The sequence below is a fragment of the Emydura macquarii genome, unplaced genomic scaffold (genome assembly GCF_026122565.2).
Source record: "Emydura macquarii macquarii isolate MOO-44397 ecotype Brisbane River unplaced genomic scaffold, CSIRO-AGI_Emac_v2 contig_18, whole genome shotgun sequence".
NCBI classification, from domain to species: Eukaryota; Metazoa; Chordata; order Testudines; family Chelidae; genus Emydura; species Emydura macquarii.
In genome coordinates this window covers 12,965,239-12,991,584 of record NW_027130155.1, presented here as the reverse complement: position 1 = coordinate 12,991,584, position 26,346 = coordinate 12,965,239, and the positions used below count along the sequence as shown (strand labels likewise).

The 26,346-nt window shown below is 40.5% G+C and overlaps 1 protein-coding gene across 10 annotated transcripts in view; it reads right to left on the bottom strand.

The window, feature by feature from the left end:
* The window catches only part of DOCK10 (dedicator of cytokinesis 10), a 213,013-nt gene that overhangs the window by 126,077 nt on the left and 60,590 nt on the right, over nucleotides 1-26,346 (bottom strand). For 7 of the 10 annotated variants that reach the window (XM_067562432.1, XM_067562498.1, XM_067562620.1 and 4 more), the window contains exons 2-3: nucleotides 5,957-6,073; nucleotides 1,414-1,503 (exon numbers count right to left, since the gene is read on the bottom strand). In XM_067562432.1, the coding sequence (XP_067418533.1) occupies nucleotides 1,414-1,503; nucleotides 5,957-6,073 (207 nt within the window). Of the gene's footprint in view, nucleotides 1-1,413; nucleotides 1,504-1,851; nucleotides 2,003-5,956; nucleotides 6,077-17,974; nucleotides 18,142-26,346 lie in introns of those variants that run through there. The other 3 variants (XM_067562689.1, XM_067562553.1, XM_067562878.1) reach the window with 3 other exon arrangements.

Here is a 26,346-nt window from a genome sequence, read left to right as displayed (position 1 = left end):
TGGCACCCTGGTGTTGCATAGAAGGCTTAGGGTTTTGCCAGGTTGTCATTAGCACCTCCTTGGAGGATTCAGCAGTAATAATTCCCAGATACTGTGCATTATATTCCATTTTTTAGGCTCCATTTTCTGAGCACAGCAAAGGGGATAGTGTTGGCCTCACAATTTGTGGAGCCCCAAACTATAGACCAGAAACACCACAACCTGATGGAAGGAAGGGAAATAATGGCATGACTTGCCTCCTCATCCAGCACTACTGTCAGACTGGAAAAGTTGGCAGGGAGGGAAGGAGTTTGAGCTGGCAGTGAGTTGTCACGTTTCTTTCTAGTCACACAGTTGGAAAGAGAAATAGGGCCAGCTTATGTTGTATGGGAAACTATAGGCCAAATGTTCAGGCTGGCCTTTGAGTTTATTTACCTACTTTTTTTGTGTGCAACTGAATTTTCCTGCAGAAGTATATATGCAACCATAGTGAATATGAAAACAATCAATGCTCATACAAATTGGGAAGCTGGATGTGTATCCTTTGGGTACGAAAAACAGGGCACGCATACACTTTAGGGGCTATGGTTATTTGTGTATGCAGGTAAAACCACTGCATGTAATTTGGAGGCTGGCTGAAATTTGGTCTCACATATCTGAATTTTTAATACAAATGTCAGGCCATAGTCTGCATTCTTTAGCACACAGTGGAAAAGGTGCAGGGAACTATCTAGTCCTTGAGCTCCTATGCAAGCAGCAGCCAGATGCTCCTAATGCAAGCTGCAGGGGAGTCAAAAAACCACCAGCAGTGTTAAAAAGCATGGCTCTCTTCTGCTCTGCAGCCTGAGACCAACCGTGGAAGCAGCGCAGACCTTTTTAAAGGGTGTAGCTGTTGTCACTCCTGCTTGCATTCTGCAAGTACCCAGGAGGCATTCCACTTGCTTCTATACTCTACTGGTGCAATGCCTCCAAACTGCTGCCAGTAGTGCAGAATCCCATCTCATCCCTAACATGACCAGTGGATAGGGCCACACCATAGGCCTCTGAATAGTATATAAGATAAAACAGTATCTCCCTGGTACTAAGAGTTCCAAAGCATTCTGCAAAACATCTAACGTTTTTTGAAAGGGAAAATATTTTGGAAGGTACAAAATTCCCCAGGCTTTGCTAGCTCCAGAGTTCTGTGATCATGTTAAGATACGTGCTGAATACAAAAGGATCACCTACGCAGGACAAAAACAATGGCGTCTGAGTTGGAAAGTGCAATGCAATTGCAAGTTTTTTAGATGCAAACCAGGCCTCCAAAAATATCATACTGGTTAAAATGTGAGTAAAACCAAAAGAGAAATAACCATTAGACTCATATCATTACATGTAACAAAAAGAGTGATGGGATTTATTTAAAATCAAGGAGTACAGATGCTGGATATTTACCTCTTTAACAAATAAATTTTCTGCTTTTTGTTCTGCATCTTCAGGTACAGATGGGTACAGAGTTCTTATTTCCCATGCAATTGTATCTGTCTGATAAGAAATAAAAACAAAAGATTTAGCCAGAGCAATGAACAGTTAGAAAAACACTAGAAAGAATTAAAGGCATGGCTATAAAAGCCATATATAAGAGCCAGCATTTTTGCTGATGCCTACTTTCTGCCCCCTTCCACACACCATACACACTCGCTTTTTGCAGTATTGTCTATCAGCTGAAGTAGTAATTGAAATGAAGGGTGTTGAAGTAGGTTTCTGGGGAATGCAGGGTTTGCTCTAGGTAGGGCTGCTTCAATCTTTTAAATCCTTGTTCATCAGTGACATTAAAGGAAAAATGTCTTCTAGAATTTTTTAACCTTTTCTCCACAAAAGTACACTACAAACCTCCTTGTGGTACGTGCTCCCCTCTGCTCCAGGACATGGAAAGAGGCAAAGGTGTCCGTAAACAGACATAAAGGGTTTGAAATTCTTGGAGAGGAGCAGGAGGGGCTTTTAGACAAAGACTTCCAACAAACTGCAAAAGAACCTCCATGTGACAACTATAAACTGGCAAGAGAAAGGGGTGTTGGATCAGAGAGGCATGGACCCAAGAAGCAGCTGCTTTATGTAGCATCACCATTAGCAACCCCCTGAGCATCTGCATGGGTAATTGATGCTACTTAACTCCCTTTTCACAGCTTTTGCCATTCTCAGGGGAAATGGGCGTGGTAGGGACGCTGAGTGAGCTGGGCTGTCAAGATCAATGCGGGGAGCAGTGTGAAGAAGTGGCTCTGCAGACAGTTGCCATGAGATCTGCTGGGCTGGGCTGGATTTCCCTGTGTTAATCATTAGGTTCTAGATGCTTGCAAATGCCCACACTGCCCCTCTGCGTGACCGGGAATACTCCTCACTGAGGGGAGGGGGACGCAGCAGCTTTAAATTCACACTTGAAAGAGCCTGGGGTACTTTTCCCACATCCGCAAGTTAATCCACAGATCTGCCCCATTGGTTCTCTGTAATATGAGAGCATAGACGGACCAGAGTCTGCTTTCCATTATTCTGGAGTGAATCTGGAGTCATTCCAGTGAAGTCAATGGAACTACTACCTATTTAAAGCAGTGTAACTGAGAACAGAAACGAACTCAATCGCTCAAATCCTGCCCTCAGTTACAGGGCAACACAGGGTGTTTGGTGGCAAGGCAGGGGACTGTGAGCAGTGAATTATACAGAACCATTGCTCAGTATGCCCTGAAATGGCTTACAGTTTCTGCTATTTCAATTTATGGAGCATCTGTTTCATGGCCTGATTCCAAGTTAAAAGTGAGAATTCTTCCCTGCAACCTTTGAGCAAAGCCCATTTACCAGACTTTACATGACAACTTGCCTCAGAACAAAGCCCTGTGCGCATAATCTAAAAAGAAGGGTTTCTTGCTTGCATCTATCTTACAGTATTCAGCTTCCCCTTCTCTGCTTTCCACATGAGCAATTCTGAAACAGTTCTATGCATTCTACAGACAGGTGCAAACATAATGGGATTCCCCAAACTTTTTCTCAGTCTCATTTGGATGGTTCAGGATGCGATGTAGCAAAACAATTTCTTTCCATTTCTACTCCCATCGGTGTCTGTATTCAGCTTCTTGTGAACAGCTGTGATGATGCATTTGTCCATTGTTTTTATTCTATTGTGTCCAGTTGTGCTTATTACAAATTAATTTTCAGATTTTCCAACTAAGTATCTCCTAGGAACTCTGAGCCATTATTACCAAAGGAGAAGATGGTTTTATTACTCTAGGCCTATGTACAGTGGCGACTTGCAAAAGCTTTCATGAGCGTTAAAGAAATGAAGTAGGGATAGATGGTGGTGCTTAGGATGTTTCGATTTTAGAGTTTTATTTCATGACAGTGAAAGTCTGTGCAGTGATTCATGACTTCACAATAGGGCAACTATTCTATGAAGAAGTCAGTGGAAGAGCTGGCCGAATAATGGATTTTTCAGTTCTCTGGCAATTCCATTTTTTAAAAAATTTGTTTCTGGTCAAACTGAAAATGATATTTTTCAAAACTATTCAATGAATAGAAAATTTGGGGAAAAAAAGTTTAAGTCAAAATGAACTGAAATGTTTTGGTAATGTCAAAATATAACGTTTTGTTTCTACCAAAAAAGACTGTTTAGATTTTCAGGCATTTTGATAAAAGCAAAGGAACAGATTCCCAAAATGGCCAGAGGAGGATATGGTGGTGGTGCCGCCGTCTCCTGCAAGCTTTAGCCCAGTGCGCGTGGGAGACTCAGGATCAATTCCCCCTCTGCCTGATGTGGAAAAGGGATTTGAACTTGGATCTACCACATTGCAAGGGAGTCCCCAATCACTAGGCTATCCGATCTTCAGGTAAGGGGCTTTCTCAGTCTCTCAACTTGAAGCTGTTCCTCTTTGTACCAATAATTAAATAGTCATTGGAATATGGATTTTAACTTGGGCCTCCTGTATCCTAGATGAGTGCCCTAACTACCACGCTGTAAAGTCAATCTCACTCTTTTGCTGGCCCAGTGACTATTCCTTGTCTTCATGAATGACTATGAATTATCACTCCTTTCCTTTTGCTCTTGTCAAAATGACCCAAAAATCTAAATGAAAATTTTCAGGTTGAAACAAAACGTTTCAATTTTATCCAAACATTTCGACTTTTTTGGTTCGGACTACTCAGCAAACACCACAAATTTGCAAATAATTTCAGTTGCCCACACACTCCATTTTTTCAATGAACAAGCTATTCATCCAAAAATTTTTGCCCAGCTGTAGTCTGGAATAATTTTCATCATTATAGGGGGATATAGGGGAATTAAATAGTATTTTAGGCCCTAGTTCTCCCAGGAACCTTGTGTGGGCAGTTCCCTATGCTCATATGGAGGCCCACTGCCTTATTGGGGGTCCACTCATAAAGAACTCCTTGCAGGATCAGGGTTCTAGTTAGTCCTGACAGCAACCAAGTTGCCACCAGCAACACAGCCCATAAAATGAAGTCCCTCATTACTAACGACCATATGCTATCCATGGCTATAAGAGATGCAGATTGAGTGGGGCTGGTGGGTATAATGGAAAGCCTAATAATATATTCTTCAGCTAAGAATCTTATCATTGTCGTGATGGTGGCTGAGCTAAGGATACAAACAAAAGCTTTTCCACTTGACAGCAGTCAAGTCAATTCTAGCTGAATTCACTCACCATAGCAAACTGTATGGAAGGCAGAGTTTTTAATTGTTTTACCAATACTGTTCCTTAATAAAACTTAGGCTGTACACAGCTTCTCATCAACTGATGTCAAGGTGCTGAACAAAAAGTGGCAAATCTTTATTTCCCCCCACTTTACAAGTAGGGAAACTGAGGCTCAGAGAAGCTCCATAACTTGTCAAAGGTAACCCAGCAATACAATAGCAGAGCAAGCAACAGAATGCAGGTCAGCTGACTCCCATAGTGGTACTCTATCCACTGCACGCACAACACTGCCTCTCAAGAAGTTTGGGCTCTACATAAAGGACTAGAATACAGCAAATCAAAAAACTGCATGCCTTTAACTACAAGTGGATCTATGTTATCAGTTATTCATTGAAGTGGGCTGGGCCAAATCTCCTGTTAAAAAATCTCTAAAGGAATGCAACTGGCAAATTTACACAGAACTGGGATATGAAGATCTTGTATAATATTATATATAACTCTGTTTTTAAAAGCTGCATAGAACTTCCCTTCTGAGAATTAGCTGTGTTTAGACCACTACCTAACTGTCTTGCCACAAGAGCACTTCCTGTTAGGAGCATAAACTCTTTTGTTGACTGTTGCTATAGTTCAATGGTTTTAAGGCTGATCTGTTTCTGCATTTGATCCCAGCACAGAACCTTTATTTGTAGTAACAACTGAGTGTGAAGAATAGAGACTCATACTCATGACTGCCAGATGCTGGGCCTGCATGACAGGGGATGGATCACTTGATGATTGCCCTGTTCTGATCATTCTCTTTGAAGCTTTTGGCATTGGCCTCTGTTAGAAGACAGGATATTGGGCTAGATGGACCATTGGTCTGACCCAATATGATACTCTTATGTTCTGAAAGATCACTAAAAATGAAGGCCCAGATTCACAGAACTCTGCATATATAAATGTGTGCCAAATACCATGACTGTGCATACAATACGGTTTTTAGGGTGTGAAATTAGGGGCCTAATCCAATGCCCACTGAAGTCAATGAGAGTCTCTTCCTATTGACTCCAAAGGGCACTGGATCAGCCCACTGCTGCACTACTGCACTACTGCATGTTCATTTTTTAATACGTAATTGCATGCAGAGTCTTGAAATTCTGGCCTAACCATAGTGTGTACAGTGGGAGAGAGAGGGGAGTAAAAAGTGGCCCTAAATAAAAGATAAATGGACCAGTAAAGAGCCCCTTCTGTGACATTTGACCTTCCCACCGTGTCTAGAGATTAAAAACGGTAAATAAAACTCATTTTGTTGTACTTACTGAAAAGTCATCATTGGGGAACAATATGAGATCTTTAAGAGGGTCATCCCCAATATTTCTTTCAATCTCTGTGATGACAGTTTCATAATCCAAAGGCTCCAAAAGTTTGGGTTTCTCCTGCTGTGGAAGAAGAAAGCACAGTGTTATGTCTCTATTCTCATACTCTCCCTGAATTCAGAAATTGAACTGGGTCTCTTTTTCCAATACTCTTTGGACATTAAAAGTATTAATGAGTTTTGTTATGTTCCATTACAACACACTGCTACTGACCTGAGAATATCCATGTCAGGCCACTCATAATGTTCATTTTCATCCTGATTATTTCCTGCTAATCAATATGCTCCAGAGATAACAGCACTGTGTAGACATCACCACTGTACCCTACACATCATGATAATCTATTCATTATACTTGGGAATTTTCTTTCTTTTAATACAAACCATTTGAACAGAATATGGACAATATTATTTTGAGTGAATCAGCTGCAAAATGAATGACCTACTTTAATTTCAATTGTTTCCATTAGCTGAGTGTTGATTCACACCCTTGCTCTCCTGTGCTTTGCCACTTCTTAAATGCTAGTTGCTTGCTAGCAATAAAAGTACCACTGCAACTGTTTTACTTGGCAATGATCTAAATCCTCTGTCAGGAGAAACTATTTCACAGTCAGCCCCACAGTTTCTCCAGTCAGGAACTGGATTATTCCCTCATAAACCACTATAATAGAGCTATTATTGCCCAAGTGTGGGGTTAGTATAGTATAAAAATTCTCAGTGGAAACAGCCAAAGAAGAAGTGAATTCACACTGCCCCAAAATACAATATAAAAATAGAGATGAAAGAGCCCATATATCGTGCAAACACACTTTCAAAAATAAAAAAGCCCAGATGTAAGACTGAGAGTAAGAGAGACCATCTGACTAATTCTAAGAGTCTTTTTGTAAGTATAAAAGAGACTAAGATGGGGAGGGGAAAAGAAAATGAAAGAAAGGAAGGGAAAGTTGGGAGGAGTGAGAGAGAAAGAAGATGTAGTAGGAAACAGCCCCACAGAAGCATGTAGTTTGCTCAGAGAAAGTTCATGCAACACAGCGGTTGCCATTAAAAAGTCACCATTTACCCACAGTTATCACACTATACTATCCAAGGTACGGCAGTGTTTCCTTGTCTTCAGATCAGGATATAATCAGGGAGCGACAGAAAAGGACCTGTAAAACAGGTTTCTCCAACACAGCATTTTGCACTTTGGATCATTGGGTCTCCCTCTGCTCTTCGAGCCTGCTTTATAGATTTACCAGTCACAGTTATCCCAGAAATTCCTCCTCAGCTCCTAGCTGCAACTCCCTCGCCCCCGTTTGCTAAATTGGATTCTTCCCTAGCTTTCAGAAATATCCCTGGAAAACTCAACTAAATAACAATAACTGACCTGTACAAAAGAGACTACAACACTGGGATCTACGTTCCCTAGCAGAGAACCAAATTGCTGAATGGTTGATAGTGGAAAACCAATTTACAGGTAGTGGAATTCTCACTTTTTGTTCCTGTTCAAGTAGTTGTCTACATCAATGGCTCTCATCCTTTCCAGACTACTGAACCCCTTTCAAGAGACTGATTTGTCTTGCCTACCCACCAGTTTCACCTCACTTAAAAACTACATGCTTACAAAATCAGACATAAAAATAGAAAAATGTCACAGCACACTACTACTGAAAAATTGCTTATTTTTTCAATTTTACCATATAATTATGAAATACATTGACTGAAATATAAATATTGTACTTCCATTTCAGTGTATAGTATTTAGAGTATTATAAACAAGTCATTGTCTGTATGAAATTTTAGTTTGTACTGACTTTTCTAATGGTTTTTATGTAGTCTGTTATAAAACTAGGGAAATATCTAGATGACTTGATGTACCCCCTGAAAGACCTCTGTGTTCCCCTGGAGATATGTGTACCACTGGTTGAGAACCACTGGTCTACCTAGTGCCCACTGGCTTGGAAGGAAAAGACCTTTCCAAAGCAACAGTGCTCAGCACCCACTAGCCAAGGGAAGCACCTGCTGAGGGGAAGTCAAGGCTGTAGTGCCTTGTAAAGGTATGTAAAGAACATCACCTGGTAGTACTAAACAACACTTCTGTGGAAGCCCTTTCTCTCACCATTTGATGTGGCCCAAGAAGAGGGGTCCATGAATATTGCTTGGAGTGGAATCATAAGACATTATATGAGGAAACAATACAGGGCTCTATCTACCTAGGCATGGTGGATATGGAAACTTTTGACCTTGAGCATGATATACTGTAACAAGGCATCATGACATGTTGTCTTCACAATATGTCATGACATCCCATCACAGTACTGTATCCTAGCACAAGAAAGAAAATGAAAATACAGTTGTCCTTCATTCAACTTTTCTAAAGGACTGATTCTGTGTGTTGTTGGTTCAGACCTGGATGGCAGAGAATAGGATGTTAAATAGTGAATAAACTCCTCAATTTGTTTTTTTAATTATCGTAAAGACTTTCTTTGCTACAGTCTTTTGAATGTACAATGAAGTTAGCAGGAAGAGGTGAAAAACAAAGGATTTACATTAATTAGTCTTTGATTTCCCAGCTTTAAACCAAAGCCCTTTGCTGAATGCAGTAAGACTCAACAATGTCAACTGCTGTTTTCAGTAATTCCTAGCAGACTATTCAGTGCAGCACTTAAATATCTGTGTTGATGTTTTCCCAACAATATACGCTGCGATAGGCAAGGACAAATGTTACCTTTTTTTCCCTACCATGAAATTATACAAAGAGTCTATAAAAGATGCAGCACTGTATTTTGAGGATCATGGACAGTATATGCTATTTATAATTGCAAAGAAACCCTGCGAGCATTTCTGAGGACTCACAATAATCCATCCTCTTCAACACACTGGTTTATTCCTCTCTTTTACTCTACCTGCTTTAGAGATAATTATGTCCATCTGAAATTCCTAACGTCAAGCATCAGAGTGTAATAAGCTCATGAGCTTCTTCTGTACTGATCCCTGAACCTGGAAATATTAAGATCTCTGTGCTCTCATGAATGTTAAGACTGTGCAATGTAAATACCGACTCTATCTTCTGTAGAGTCAATAGTTAAGATTTGGCAAAGCTGAGCAGTGCTGCATTTTGCATTTGTGATGTGAAATCCTGCCTGTTTTAGTTAATAGTATATCTTTAGATGAAGGGGACTGACTGCTCAAGTTTTCTTGTCATGGGCAGACAGAATCTTGTTAGGATGTTATGATTAGTGTGTTTCGTCCCGACACTACATGCAGAGAGATTTGTAACTGAACAGGGCTGATTTATAGCTTCATCCACCATAAGATTTTCTCTCTCCTGAATTTAACTTGTCTGTTTCTTTTGGAAATGGACGGATTAGACAATCCCGCTGCCAAAACACTAGTACTTGGGACTGGATTTTTATAGCGCTTTTTACATTTTCTATCTCAAATGAGTAATGAATTATATTAGCTGTGCTGGAATGATTATGTGAATATACAAAAGGCACTCACCAGCACCCAACCTACTACAATGACTTACGACAGCACCTTTTACTATGCATTCAGAGAAAGTATTCCTGAGCACAATGGAGTCTTCCATACCTTTTCTGAATAGCGTTAAGAGCTCTATAATGTGCACCTGAGCCAATACCAGCAACAGACAATCTCTATTTAATTTCACATCTGTAAACCAGCCCATAACTTTTACACTAGTGAGGTATTGCTTCCTCAGCACTGAGCAAAATCCCATCTCCTACAATGAGATCTAAACCCATAATCTTCTCTTCCAGACGGAATGGTGTTATTTTCCCAGCAATAATGACCCAAAATATTCACATAATTGATTTTACAGAAGCGGATATGGTACACGGCTTGACTTTAGCTTGCCTAAGGCTACAGAAACATTATGCGTTGATTCTGGTACCAATTTCATCTTCATAATTGTGGGATAAAAGGATTTGTAAACCATCTTCTTGAAGAACCTTCTTTTTAAAAGCTAGGGAAATGATGTCATTGAGACTGCCAGTCTCTTGAGAGTCATTCCAGGCAATGTCCTAATCCTAAAAGCCAAACTAAATCCCAACTTCTGGTACTAACCAAAATATAATATAATAAAATGCTATTATTTTCTGTCATTTTAACTGTTAGATTATTATTTTTCATAGATACTTTTTAATTTATTCAAAATCTATAGGCCTATATTCTCTTTTAGAGGCTTCATGCAGGAAAGGCAGAAAATCACCTGAAGTTATGTGACACAGATGTGGAGGGTAAAGCATTTAAGCAGGTGGAACATAATTACCCAAATTGGAAAATGCTCAGGATTCCTGAGTAGCCCCTGTCTTCTCAGGAAAGTGTCATGAGATTTTTGGATGACCAACGCAGTCAATACCTTAATTTTACATTTCATCCAAAATATGGTGTCTAAAAATCAGTTCATCCTAACTCCATGACGAAGCACTGAACCAGGGAAAAGGGCCACATAGAGAAATATCACTCCTGCAAACACTGCGCTTTTTGTAAGTCTCCTACCCACGTACTGACCGAGCCCAGTGCTGCTAAGCTGGTCAGAGCTAATGAAGTACTCTGTGTCTCTGGCACATTATACAGTTTCACATTTCTGCCACCATTGTCTACATAGATAGATAGATGCATAGTTCTGCCACCAGGGTGGGCCTATTTATATTAAATCACAGTTGAAACTATGCAATATTTTTTCTCCATGATTTTTGTTAACATGGGATAGGACTGAATTTTAATCCTGCTTTACCACTGCTCAGTGTATTCCACAACAACATGGCACCAGCAAGCTTGACAGTCATGGACGATGGTGCACATGCAAATGGTTGACGGCGAGACCATGTAGTATCTGAAGTGGCCACAGAATATTTATACAGTCACCCATCCTGCCTTGTCTTTTACATGGGCAGAGTATGTGACTGCATAATCTGGCTATCAAATATATGACAACAACTTGGCCCTGGGAGGTGATATGTGAACATGTGCAAGTTTGGGTGGCAAGAGTGTGCATGTGCATGTGTTCGTTCCTCTCCACTTGAGTGACAGTCAGCAAGAGCGGGACTGAAAGGGCAGGACAGCCCAACACAGTTTATGGCTGACTGCTGCGAAGTGGAATTTGCATCCCGGAAGTGGAGACAGTGCTACCAAATGGGGATTAAGGTTTCCCCAACACTCCACCTCTTGCTGTTTGAGCTGGGAGTAGCAGAGAGCCCCTCCCTATCCTCCAAAATATTCAAACTCTCTCTTATACCAGGCAGTTGACAGCCCTCTCTTCCCTCTCCTAGGTCCCCATCTTGCTGTGGCTACCACGGAAGCCCTGGGGCTACAGTCATTTTTGCATGTAAGGCAAGGGGAGAGAGAACCAGAATCCATGAAGACTACTCAGGATACTGGGAGGGAAGCAGGAAGTTCATATACAGAATGGTGGTGTGTCCCTCTTCCTTCTTTATATATTGGGTCTAACTATCCTTATGTTCATTCAGTCTCATGCACAGCCATTTAACGCTGACATCTATGATTATCAAACCCTTTACAATTACATATTGTAAACCTTGTTCAGGATGTGGTCCATAGTAGTCAAGTTCAATTCTAGAGAGTGTATAGGAAACCTAAACAAGTTCTTGTTGGGGTGTGCAAGAATGTAAAAAAGACATCTATCTTCCTTTGGACGTGGGCCTGCATCTTTTACTCAGGCAAAATTCCTATTGAAATCAATGAAAGATTTGCTTGAGCTAATGAAAAGGATCATCTAATATTGTGCACATGTAACTTTGGAGGAGATGGATTGTAAGTGGTCATCACTGAAATTACTGTAATTCTGCGGAAACAAACCAATGTCAGCTGTGTCAATGGAAGCTGACATAATGAATTTTGGAGAAGCAGGTATTTGCAAAAATGGAAATACTCTGTTTATCTTGACAAGCATACAAATGAATAGTTCAGGCCATTTTGGTTTTGAAAAGTGTGGTCTCCTGCAGCTTTAAGTGATTTTAGTGACATAAAAAACCAAAGATCATTTTCCAGTGAACTGAAGAGCAAGTAACCAGAGTTTATGGCATTTAAACTGCTCTAACCACTCAGAGCTATCATGAAATAATTCTATGAAAGATTTGTGCATTTTTTATTGTTCTTGTTATTTCACAAGGACATTCTGCAAACTATTAATTGATCATGAATTGCCATTAAACAGAGTATACAGGAAACTATTTTCTGAATCTGTGAAATCTATTAAAATTGTTCTCCTTGTAGAGAAGTTGAGTCACAAGCACAGTTCCTAGTTTAAGAAAGCTTCCCTAATCAGGAAGGATGCTTCTGCTTGTGCTTTACTTTAAGCATAAAGAGAAATCCCACTTTGGTACTTAAAGTTACATGCATACCTCAGTGCTTTCCTGCATCGGGGCTATATATTTGTATGTATATCCCCATATGGCTAGCATGTGACAGATCTACAATGTCCGAATGTGATCTGTAATTTTACCTAATGTCTACAATGAGGTAAAATTACAGATAGGGTGCAGAAGAATATTCATGAGAACAAGAAAATGAATTATTTGGCCCACTTTATGCAGTAGATGGAAATTTAGCTCTAAACACTTTTGTAAAAAGGATAAATAAATCTCATATAATAAAGCAATTGTTGGAATTACCATTATCATACAAGTGGCATTATGATCCCTGAACATATTGCTGAGATTTTAAATGTAATTCATTTAAAATGTAGATTTTTTTATTCTTCAATTTAAAATGCTGCTAGTAGTTTCTAAATAGTAAATATTTCACAGACCTTGACTAAATACTTGTTCGTAGGTAACTTAACCTGAAAAAAAATCTTATCAGTATCCTAGGGTTTATAGTTTTATTTACACAAAACTTCCTTTGGCTCCACACAGCTTTTCCATTTGTTCTCCCTTATAATGACACTAAACAGAACAGAATATGACAACACTTGCATAATATTTTCTTTTAAAGCCAACACATTAATTTCAACCTCAAAGTAATTATGCAGAAGTAGCAGAATCCCAGGATGAAATTCACTCCATTGCCCTAGAGTGTGAACACTTGGGCTGAATGTAGGGGACGGGGGCAAGTTTAGGAGGAGGAAATCAACCCCCTCGCCTGGGCTAGGGTTGGGCTGCATCAGAGCTGCCCCATAGCAGCTACTTTACCCTGTGGAGGGAGGTGTATCTCTGTCTTCATAAAGGGCGACACTGCACTAGCCCCAGTTAAGCTATTGTGTAAGGGCTGTTTGACAACAAGCTGGAGAGAGGGCTACAAGATTCGCAGTTATATTGACCCCCTGTCTCAGACAGGAGTTAAAGTGGCAGTGGTCCATTGGGCCTGCCAGCAGGCCGGGGAGGTGAATTCTATCAGTGGTCTCAGCACAAAAGCTCGTTTCAACAGGCATTTTGGAGGTACTGTAAATTTCATCCATAATACTTGGAGAATTTACATTAATGATATCTACAAAAGCTTAAGAAAGGCTGTCTTGGAACAACAACTTTGCTGAGTTACGAATTAGCAGGGCCAACTAATACAACTGCAAGTATTTTAAATATGGGTTATGGTTGATTAGAGCACATTTCTACTATTTGCATTCGATCAGGAGACACAGGAGAAGTATGACATAAACACGTGGATGGATTTAAAGCAGCAGGCCACAACTTTAGTTTATTTTTATTATTAAAGGCAAGTGTTGACCTCTCTATCCCCCGCAAAGCTACCAGGCATGAATTGGGTCTAGCAAGGGATTGAATAGTCTCCAGGGACTAAGGAAGTTAGCTTCCTTACCCTAATCCCAATTTCTGATTCAGCCCCATGTTGAATATTGCCATCCTTCCAGTGTGCAGGGGCATGAGGGTACAGAAGAGGAAGACCTAAGTTTGTGAAAACTTATGAACTCCTCTCATCCCACAGGCTAACAGGGTCCTGATCAGGTTCACCCCATGAGCTTGCCTTTTGAACTGCACTGGACACCACCAGCCACAAGTTGCTAAAATATTTACTGACATATATGATCCCCTCCAGTTCTATTTTATTATTTTCCTCACCTACCAGGCTTTCAGGATGCAGGGAGAAATGTGGGAAAAAAACCAAACGCACACACTGGACACTCTATCAAACTAGCCCAAAGGGAGAAATTTCTTCTTGTCCCCAAAAAGCAACCAGGTTATGTTCACAGCAAGCCTGGAAACATGGCCCTCACCACTTCACCATCTATAGGGCAAGACAGGAAGGGCAACTTGCACCAGCAAGAATGGCTGCAGGCCCAGGAACGTCAGCTCCCTGCTTCTCCTGGAATTGGCCAATGGGTGTTTGGGGCAGTGGAATTTGCTGCACTCTACCCATCCTCAGCTCCACCCAGGGATATTTTGCACCTGTGTTCTGCACAGGGAGAAATGGGAGTGGGATCTCTGGTGCAGGAGAACATGACTCACTCCAACCAGGACCCCAGGAAAGGCCATTCCTCAGTCAGTCCAATCTAGCAACCTCCTCCATTAAGTCAGGAAGTGGCATGTGCACCACAAATTGTAATACGTAGAATTTGGGCATGGCATGTCTATGAATGTGCCAATCCGAAATATTCAAACTCCAAGAGTGAGGCCTCTAAAATCATGAGACATTTTTAATGGGTTCTTTTTATTTTTGAGCCTTAGGGTATACTTGGGTTATGTTTTAAAACAGGAGGGCTACAAATTTTTTTTTTTTTAATTTCTTTTCTTAAATGAAAGCTGGGAATCTTACAACATCAAATGAATTCATAAACTGGAGCTTTAATCAAAACACTAGATACCGTGAGTTTCATGATAAAGTCGCAATATATGGCAACAGAATGTGTCCGGGCATAGGTGAATTATAAATTTTCCTTTAGTCCTGATCTGTGACACTATAAAACTACTGTTAAATAGCCTTTTGAAATACTGCACCAGCTTATAAACCTCTGTAATCAAAAGGAAAAATACATATAGCACAAATTCTTACATCCACTCTAAATATTTAGCAAATATCCTTTAGAAATTGTTGCACTTGATTTCTATGCTGTATTTAATAATACGTCATTGTCATATGATGGAGATCTCTCTTCTTTCTTCTATCTATTCTGCAGTCAGTTACAATATTGCCAATTATATCTGCTTTTTATGCTTTCTATCTCAATAAATAATTATATTTATTTACATTTTTCGACATTCTATCGAGGATTCATTTGTAAAAGTGATCACTGTCTATACAGATGTCTTAACAGCCCAGAAAGACATACTGGGCTTGTTTCTGCACTCACACTGATGTCAATCAGGAGCAGCTAAGGTGAAAAGAATAGTTACACCATTGTAAACGAGAACAGAACCAGACCAACTATAGTGAACTCATTCAAAATCCACAGACATTCTAAATTAATCAGAGATAATTAGAGTATTTACAAAATAGTTTCTGGCAGATACTAGACAACCCTTTACAGCCAACACAGAGCCTGATCCTGCATACACGTGAGGTGCTGAGCTCACTGCCTTCAGGCTGAGTGAAGGACACTCCACAGCTTGGATCCATCAAGTCTTGACACACTGAGGATATCTGCAGCTACTCTGGAAAGAGCAACTACTGACTGACAGCAAAAACGCCTTTGGCACACGAATTTAGTGCACTCCAGTTTATGACATATTGGGTGGAAAGACATAGGCTGCAAACAGCAGAAGTAAAGCTGAGGGAATCCATGTTTTACTACTCCCCTAGAGGCTAAACAAACTATTGAGAAATACACTGGCAGAATAACTATGTCACAGTGGTTCCATCTTAGTGTAACCTGAAGTTAAAAAGAGCACAGTTCAGAGCAAATGCCAGACTTTGTTAAAAAAAAAAAAAATGTCCAACTTAAAAGAACTCAAAAATTACAACAGCTGGTCGCTGAAAGGAAAATGTAATAATAACGTCTGACTGTCTGATCAAAACATAGTGCTTCCGGATAACCCTTTAGTGCTCTTGATCCCTTTCCCTTTAGAATGGCTGGATTCACAATTCAAAGGATACTGTTTTCATCATCTCTTAGAAATCACTATATATACTTTTAAAGGACAGATCTTCAGCTGCTGTACGTCAGTGCGGCATCATTAAACAACCAAAAGAATGAGGTCAGTTTACACTAGCCAAGGATCTGCCCCAAGTGTGAACAAATACTTACTTCCATTTAAAACCAATGTGTTTACTTATACTACTTGTATTATATTTTATCACTAGCATGTTTGAGAAGCTATTTTCCTTTAGGCCTGATGCTGCACTAGTGGTCATTATTCACATACTTAAGGATTTGCAGGTTGAGGCCAAAAGTTCTCCAAGCACGGGATTTTATATGATAAATCATGCAATGATGTCCTGAACCCATCAAAGTCTTTTTTACTTCAATGGGACCAACATTAGGCCCTTATAAAGCAACAAGATACTATAAAGCTTAAATGTTGAGATCTATAAGCTATGAGAAATGCAGACTGACTATAAAAGGCTGACAAAAGGTGTGAAGTTTTATATTTTCCTTTATGTTCTGTCAGAACAGAACAAGAGAACATAATTATCATTAGCAAAGGTTAAAAGGAATAACACTTTCTAAATGCTTCAGTTTAAAAATGTTTCTAAAAATCACAAGTTTATTTCATGCGCCACAAAGATAGTGCTGTCATTTTTAAGGCTAAGATGTTTTGGTTGTCAGGCACATTTGACCTGATCCTGTACCAGTGAATTTTGCCATTAACAGAATCAGACTAGAATTTCAAAGTACCTCAGCCTAAATAAGTATTCAGCAGCACTTGGTAGCTCCTGTTGTTATACTTTGAAAACCTAGCCACTTATTTTGGTACCCAAATGGGAGTTGAGCTCTTCTGAAAATTTGGCCCCATTTTTTAGTTCATTTGGAAGTCTGGCCCATGGTGTCTTCAATTGCCTGACAATTAGCTAGAACAACAAGAATTACATTTTCATGTTATTTCTTCTTTTATCCTAACAGATGATTCATTTCCATGTCATAAATGTCTCCAACATGGCAGACTGAAAGATATCTCAGCGAGTCAGAAACAAAACTCTTATCTCGGGGAACTGTGAACCGAAGTCTCAAATCAATCTGTATGTGACCAAATTCTAATGCATTAAACATTTGTTTTTTTGTTTTTTCCTTTTGAAGAGGGCTACTTAAAATAAATTCTCTTTCAAGTGTATTAACTTTTAATTATTTTTTTAATTAATCAGAAAAAGGGATCTCCACTCACATAAGAAAAAAATACACCATGATATATCATATAAACCCAGGGCTTCTGCCAACTTTCATAATACCTATGAGAGGAAAAGTAATGCTGTAAGCTCCAAGCACTTTACAAAGACTGGTAAGCTTTGACAACACTCAGAGGGATTAAGTCATTCGCCTAATGTCCCACAGCAAATTAATGGCAGGGCCAGTAGTAAATCTCAGAGCTGAAATCCTTGCCCAATTGCAGTTCATGGAAAAACTCTCATTGACTTCAGTGGAACAGGATTTTTCTACCCAGGTCTTTTGATTCAGAGTCCAGAGCCCTCTCCACTTGTCCATACCACTGTAAAAGAATACTGGGTTTCTTTTTATTTTCTCAAATACACAGGCACAAACTGTATAGAGCTAGATTGTGATACCCTTAGTCACAAGAGCAGCACTTTACAAGTAGCACCATTAGCTTCACTGTGTTACAAAATATTATTCTGCATGAGTAAGAGAATCATAATCTGGTTCTCAGTGCATGCTTTATACATATTTTTAGGCTATATCATACGTTCCATCATACACATTGAGGTCTCAATGCTTTCATTTCATTCAATCATTCCTTGATTCTTTTTTATATGGAGACACCAAATCCCATGGCCAGTACCACCCATGAGCAGGTTGCTGACTAGGATTTGGCCTGTGATTTTTAACCAGTCTTGAAAAGCAGTAGACAAAAGAAAAATAAAAAAATATACATACGCAACTTAATCTGTGAATTTCCCCTTGATTTACTCGCCTAACAGTCCTTCTCTTCCTCCATAGTTCACTGGGCTCCCTTTTGAAAACTTTTCCTCGAAAGCTCATTGTATCAATGGGAACTCAAGCAGCAAACAAATTGCTCTTTAAAAAACTGTGCTCCTTTAACCTTTTTCTTCAGCAGCTTCAGCAATCGGAATGAAGACCGTTCAAGGGGGAAGTGTGTCTAAAGCGTAACATATGCTGTATCCACAGTAACTGAACAGAAAGGAAAAGAAAACCAGCAATAACTCATTGCTTCCTGTGAGTAATGTTCCGATATTGGGAAGAAAGTATCTCATTAAGCCATAAATAAAAGCTTAGCACCCTGTCTTTATGGCAGATTGAAATAGGAAGTTGTAGACAAATTATTACAGCTAAACATCTATCTTTGCCTTCAAAAAAACGTGTGTCCTTTACCCAGCTCTCACCCCGCCAAACGCTTCACTGGTCGAAAGCCAAAATGGCTGAGTTCTGTTACGATGAGTACCATTGATAGTGGGAGGGCACAATATAAAGGTTCTGGTGGTATGCAGTGGGGTTCAGGGCAGGGCATATAAACTCTGACAGAAATCTGGGGAGGCTCGTGACCCCTTGTCTCCCACCACTACACGTCGCCTCTGAGTTCTTCTTGTATGAACACAGCTGCTGTTACATATGCATTTGCAACCTGAAGACGTTTATTCTCAAGACAAGAATGTTCTTCACTACTCACACCACTACCTCCATTTTTAAGAACAGTCATTCATTCAGGTGATCATTTTCAGGTATCTGATGTCAAATAAACTCTGCTTTTATATCTGAATAACAGTTTCTCTTTCTCAATGGTCTGAGGTGCAAATAAGAGGAAGGAAGTCACTGTAAAATGTTACATCTAGAGACAATATAGCATGTACATTTTTGTTATAGAACTGTTCAAAATATGTTTTGACATGTAAAATATAATACAGGAAATCTCTGCTTTACTATTTCCTCCCAACTGTTGTCTAAAATGTCTGATAAAAAGAATATTTATCACAAGAGAATGTAGTCTAAAGAAACGGTTAAAGAGGAAACATCCCTCTGAAAATACTCTGCATTTAAAAAAAAAATTGCTTACCTCTTCCCTATTTACAACACTTCTGAGAACATTTTCTACATCCTCCTTTTTTGCATTAGGATTTTTAAGTGTACTCTTCCTTAACAACAGTATGAATCCAGAGTAATTCTGCTGACTTCAAAAGGGACTTTGTCCATTTGGTGTCATCTGAGTTACTCTGCATTTATATCATCCTATCTAAACAGAATTTGGCCATCGATCTCTAATTCTAGAGTCACATACAGGAAGGCTGGATCACCTTTATGGACCCAGGCTGTTTTTCTATAAAAGCATTATTAATATAAGCCACTGGTAACCATGTCACTGATGCATACATTCCCACGATCTCCTCAGGTCACATTATTGCTATCTGGTATACTGTACAGCCATCTCCCCAAAAACTCTCTCAGTCAATTACCTGCAGTCCTCTTCATAGGCATTACTGGGACAAAACAGTTTTAGAGTCTGCAGAGCTAACCACAGGAGGATCAATCCCAGAGTACAGGGATCCTCTAGTAATATAGAGCTCCTGTAGCAGCTCCTAGGCACCCCTCCCTATTACCAGTGGAGGGGGTGTACTGGGGATGGGGCCAGCGTTTGGGGCTTCCTCATATTCTGGCAAGACAAGACTACTGTAACAGTATCTTGAAGACAATGGCAAACAACATAATTTACAGCAGCTGTCCACTTACCCGGCTATTCGGCAGCAGTCGACGGGAGTTACGCAAGCTACTCTGCGTAGCTTGTGTAACTCCCGTCGACTGCTGTAATTCTGTTCTGCGCTGTGTCTTCACTGTACTGCGCAACTTGAGGAAGTGGTTTTAGTACGTTGACTTCCTGATCAATTGAGCGGGTCTACACTGACTGCTCAGTTGATCCAGATAAGTCAATCTGATGGCGGCGACTTTGCCGCTGTCAGTGTAGACATACCCCTAAGCTAGGGGACTAGACCAGTATATATGTTCCAGGACTGGGAGAGCACAAAGGTCACTTTTCCACATTCAGACCCTGAGGTCCACTGTGTGCTGCTTGGCCATGGCTGAAGCTATGCATCATAGTATATTTTCCCATCGTAGATTCTCTTTATGTGTCATTCATTTTTTAAAAAGAACTGATGAGTTTGAGCCAAGACAATTGACAATTTCCCTAAATTCTGACTGTGGTTGACCTACGTCTCTCCATTATTCTCTCTTCCTGCATTGTGGGTGCAGCAACTAGCTATGCATTCTTCTTCAAAAAGCTTCGAACTACAGCAAAAATAACATTCATATAATTTGTTACAGTCATCATGCAGCACATATTCTGAGGCCTGCAACTTTGTCCTTAGTGCCAAGTTTTCTTTCCAATTTCCAACAAACACTTTTCAATTCTTGAATGTCTTTAGGCATCTGTCATCTTCTGTAACATTCGATCCAAAATAGAAAACCCTCTGCAGTATTTCATATTTTTAGTACTAACCCATGCGCAGTATTCCCATGCTAAATGGGAGAGATCTCATCTTCTAATGGTCATTGGGGAGTATGAACTGCTACAGCACATCACTATAAAATAGTATGTCATTAGCTTTCATGTTTTTGTTTATGTCAATTCCCAATTTACAATACAGTGAAACCTGAACAACAGACCACTCTTAATATGCAACCTCCTGCCTTCAGAGACCACCAGCCCCATGTCTTCTTAAGCATACTGAAAACAATTCTGCTTTGTCTTTATTAGAAGACCATCTCTATTAAGCAAATGAATTTTGCTGATCTCTCCAATAACTGCTTAAAACAGGTTTCATTTTACTCACATTAAGCAAAGCAGTGAAAGTCTTCGGTGTCTGGCATTGAGAGATGGAAAAGACAGAAGAAGTCCTTTGCCAAGCCATGCAGATATTTCCAGTGGCTAATGATACAGATCCACAACATTAACAAAGCTGGAATTCTTCCTTATTTTCTCTCACACCACCACCTTACTCTAGCTGATCCCTGACAGCCTCTCACATAATAGAGTGAATGGAATTGCCAGGACAAAACATCCATGCCAGACATTAAATGTAATGGTGGATACATCAACCCCCTTGAGTTAACTTAATGCAGGTATAGATTCCTCTCAGAGACTCTTTAGAATATTGACCTCTTTCTCTAACACTTTATTTGCAAAAAGGCCCTAAGGTTTCTGTTCCTCAAACCTCTTTCACTATTGCCTGATTACAGGAAAACAGGCTGAACATTACTGATGAGTGAACCTGAGAAGGGACAGAGGTGTCGGGCCAAAATGTGGCATCTAGTCACTGCCCCAGGTAGGGATGAGCATAGGGTTGCTTCTCCCCCTCCCCATAAAGGAAACAGTGACTGCAACAACATGACAGACACAATCACAGTCACACTTTTAGGGTAACAGCAACTGTATCTTTCCTCACACCTCCTGTGGTCCACTCCAGGAGTGCCCAGTCAGGATTCAGGTCTCCAGCAATCACCAGTCTCTGGGCAGGGATCCTTGCCCCACTCTCATCTGATCAGGGGGGTTTTAAGGCTGCTTAACTCCCAGCCTTACCTGTAATATCCCCAGGAAATTAGTCTGCCTGACAGCCAATGCCTCTTGTTTTCTCTCTGAGAACTATGAACAGTGTATTGCCAGCAATTACAAGTTACCACACAGCTCCTTCCAAGCAAAAACATTTATTTTTAAGGTAAAAGCATTACAGACAAAACATATTAAAAAAACCAATGGAAGTTCCTATACACAAGCTGAAAGCTTACAAGTGGTTACCCATCAGTGTTATGGGGCCCTAGTAGGCCACTGTCTTTCCAATTCTTCCTCTTGGACAGAAGGTCTTGTCCATTTGCTGGATCAAAAAGAAGGCCTTGTGTCACTTCAAGCTCATCTTTTCATAACAAAAGCCCTTTCTTTGTCTTCTAGTCTCTGGATAAGCCAGCTTGACAAGGAAGTTACTTACCTTGTGTAGTAATGATGGTTCTTCGAGATGTGTGTCCGTATGGGTGCGCCACTGTAGGTGTGTTTGCGTCACTGCACTGCTGAACAGAGAACATTGGTAGCAGTGTCCGTTAGGCCCGCATATACACTGTCTCCCCTCGTGCCCCACCATGAGGCTAACCAGCGTGCGTGGGCTAACCCTTCTCAGTTCCTTCTTCACCGCAGAGTCCTTGACAAGAACTCTGAAGTAGAGGAGAGGAGGGCGGGTTGTGGAGCACCCATAGGGACACACATCTCTAAGAACTACTGTTACTGCAAAAGGTGAGTAACTTCCTCTTCTTCTTCGAGTAGTGTCCCTGTGGATGCTCCACTGTATGTGACTCCCAAGCAGTATCCCCATTGGAGGGCTGGGGCTTTGGAGTTGAGTCAGTTACAGATGACAGTACTGTGGAGCCAAAGATGGCATCAGAGGGGCAGAGTCTCCAGTAATCGCATAATGTTCTGTGAAGGTATGGACTGATGCCTATGTCGCGCTTTAAAGAAGAGGAGACCAATCTCAAGGAGTAAGTATGAGTACCAGCTGGAGGTGTTACGAACCTGATAGCATTGTTTAATACAGTTTGAAACCCATTTGGAGAGTCTGGGGTGATATTGCTGAGCCCTTGGATCTCTCTGCACTAGAAAGGAAAAGCTTAGGAGACTTCCTAAAGGCCTTCATCCTATCCAGGTAAAAGGCCAGGGCTCTCCTAACGTCTAGTACGTGTAAAATAGCCTCCATATTATCACAGTGAGGCTTGGGATAAAGTGTCAGACGGTGGATCAGTTGGTTTATGTGGAAAGAGGAGGTCACCTTTGGGGTGAACTTCAGGTGTGGTCTTAGTGTGATCTTGTCCTGAAAAAATATTGTGTAGGAAGGATGTGCCATCAGAGCCGCTATTTCCCCTATTCTCCGAGTGGAGGCGATAGCCAGCAGATTGGCCATTTTCATGGACAGTTATGTGAGTGAACAGATAGCTATGGATTCAAAGGGAGGTCTAGTCAGGTTTTTCAATATTAGGATTAGATCCCACATAGGAGTGGGATGTTGGGGTTGGGGAAAAAGGTTTACTATATCCCTGAGGCATCGTTTCGTGGGTAGGTATGAGGGCACTGAGTATCCCTCTATTTGTCAATGAAAGACTGCTACAGCCGCTCGGTGAATTTTGAGTGAACTGAGAGATGGCCCTAATTTTTTAAGAGTCAGTAAATAGTCTAGGATCTCTGGAAGAGTAGCGGATAATGAGTAAAATCTGTTGGGAATTACACCAAATATGGAACCTGGACCACTTCTGAAGATAAATTTGATGTGTGCTGGATTTTTTACTGCATAGTAACACTTCCTGTATCTCCTCCCAGCAGGAGTTTCCTATGTGCTGGAGTCGTAAAGGAGCCAAGCCTTGAGGCAAAGCATCCTCAGGTTGCGATGTACAAGTGCATCCTTTGTTGTGCAATAGGAGATATGGAGTGGTCTGGAGAGAGATCGGTGGGCATGCTGTAATTGTGACAGGTAAGGGTACCAAGTCTATCAGTCTATCAGACAGGTAAGGGTACCAAGTCTATCAGGTTGGAACAATCAGTATGATGTGTACTCCTTTTCTTTTTCTTTTTAATAGGACTTTTGACAGTAGAGGAAGTGGGAGAAAGGTATAGAGCAGGTCCTTATCCCAACTACAACTAAGACTGAAAGAGACTAACTAACTACTAAACATGCTAAAGAAGAGAGAAAGTTAATGATCGCAAACAGACTGCTAATGACTCTGTCTGTAGCCAGAGGTGGTTGAGAAGGAACTGAGGAGGGCTAGCCCATGTGTGCTGGTTAGTCTCGTGGCCAGGCACAAGGGGAGACAGCACATGTGCGGGCCTAACAGATGCTGCTACCAAAGTTCTCTGATCAGCAGTGCAGGGATGCAAGCACACCTACAGTGGAGCACCCATAGGGACACTATTCAAAGAAGAACCAGTACATACAAACCTCTCCAGAGGATGGTACCTCTCTAGAGCTGTGTAGTTGCATTGACTTGCCTTCATTACCCCCCGTTTTAGTTCCTGAAGGAGCTGTGGTACCCCCACCCCATGAGTAAAACACAATCATACATAAAACATGCATATATTTAATGCCCCCAAAGATACTGTAGTATCTGTCACTGTCTCGCCCCCCCCCCCCCCACACACACACACCACCCCCCTCTCCCAGCACACATATTTAAAGACCTGTCAGAGCCTGGTCCTAATTTGGCTCAGAGAAGCATTCCAAAGTCAACATGCAGATTTGAACTTTATCCAAATCTCTAAAGTCTCCATATTCAGATTGGAGATCTGACAAGAACAGACTCTCTCCTATTCTTCCTGCTTCTGATCAGGCTGGAGATCCTGCAAAGGCAGCATTTCTCAAGGGATATGGTCACTTCTGCTTCCTGAAATTAGCTGAACTTTTATGACCCTCAAATTAAGAAAAGGTTAGTCCTGCTTTGAGCAGGGGGTTGGACTAGATGACCTCCTGAGGTCCCTTCCAACTCTAGTATTCTATGATTCTATGATTTTAGGTTCAATTTGATTCTTATTCTACTTACACCCATTTTCAATCCCCACTGAGAATCTTCCTGTCTTTCTTCAATGACTTGACTCCCAGTATTATTAATGATCATTTCTAGTAGCACCCTCAGCAGGCTTTGAGTATTACATGCATAGCAAAAGCCAACATCTCTGTGCTGAGAAACTCATAGTCTGAACACTGAGAAATCAACAGACAACACATAGGAGGTGGTGAAGCAACAAATATGCAATTGTGTTTACAAGTATATATAATCAGGATTGGTACACTGGTGGCTGTAATCTGGTGGGTAAGACATTGCTGTTTTGAGCTGGTGTACTATGTACCTGTAATAGGGAATACCACTGGACCCAGTTATATATTATCTCTTGGTAAAAGTGTAAAATAAAACTTTCCTGGCACCTACTGTAAATTATATCCTAATTACTCCTCAGTCTTGACAATGGTAGCCAACAGGTTCCTTACAACCAGGTCCATCAAAGAAATGATGGCTCTTCAGATTCTATGAACTTTCACAGATCTTGGCCATTACATCGGTACTTCTAGTCAAATAATTTGTCTGCAGCGTTTAGATTACCACACACATTAAAGTTTCTAGAGCAGTAAACTGATGTTTTTCTATAATTACTCAAGCATTCTGACTGTTAAACCATTTCTTTATGTAAGGGATGATAAGAGCTCTCTCTCAGCCCTCTGGAACAGATTCACCATAGGATCCTGCAAGCAGATGTTGGAGAGTGAAGGTCTCTCTTGCTTCTATACTTTCGGAAGCTGTTTTATACATGCCAGTAGCTGAGTTGGACCATAAAGGGCCTTCTCCTGGTGGGAATAGGTTGCTCCATGCAACTCTTTATGAGGCACAAGGATATCCCTATTGTTTCCTCTTCTTCTCTCACCTTTGTCTAAAGGGGCCTGATGTTGCAGAGGCTCTCCTATCAACAGTGCTCTTTTAGGCCTTCATCCAAAGTCCACTGGAGCCAATGGAAGACTCCTAATGACTTCAGTGTGCTTCAATATTTAGAGTGAACCTAATAATATGAAGTATGTGGATATCAATGTGATTGTTTCTTTCTAGCTCCATTCTTTTCTAGAGATGGCTATATATTCTTTTAGCTTTGTGGCAGTTGGCATTTGATCTGCTTTATCTTCAATGAAACTCCAATATAAAAAACAACAACTGTGTCTTTCTTTGTTTTTGTTCAAATCTCCATCTGATTTAATTTGTTTTTCCCCTAAACCTATGAATTACTTCATGTTGTCATTGACTTCAGTTTGATTTCACAATATGAACTTATGTGTGCATGTGTAGCTGTAGGCAGAAATGAACCATAAATGTGGTATGTTATCCTTTATTTCATTAGTGTTTTGATGGTGGCCCTATAGAAATATGAATATTAAATGTCAAAGATCCACATCTTCAGTTAACAATCTCAAATATAAAGACACTTTTTAAGTATATAGGCCAAACATTTAAACTTATAGTTGATGTACTGAACTTGAAATCATACTGTTGTCTCAAAACTATATAATCTATCTATATTCTACAAAAAGGAATCATAATGGAATCTTAGCTCCAAGTAACAATGCTAGCACTTTCAACAACAAACTCAAGAGTCCTGAGTTTCTTTATACTCCCTGGAACTCACGTGCAATGATAGGAACTCACAGTAAGTGTCAGGAGAATGAACGCACTCGAGTCTGCTCAGTACTTTTTTCCCAGAAGGATACTGACACATACAACATACAGCA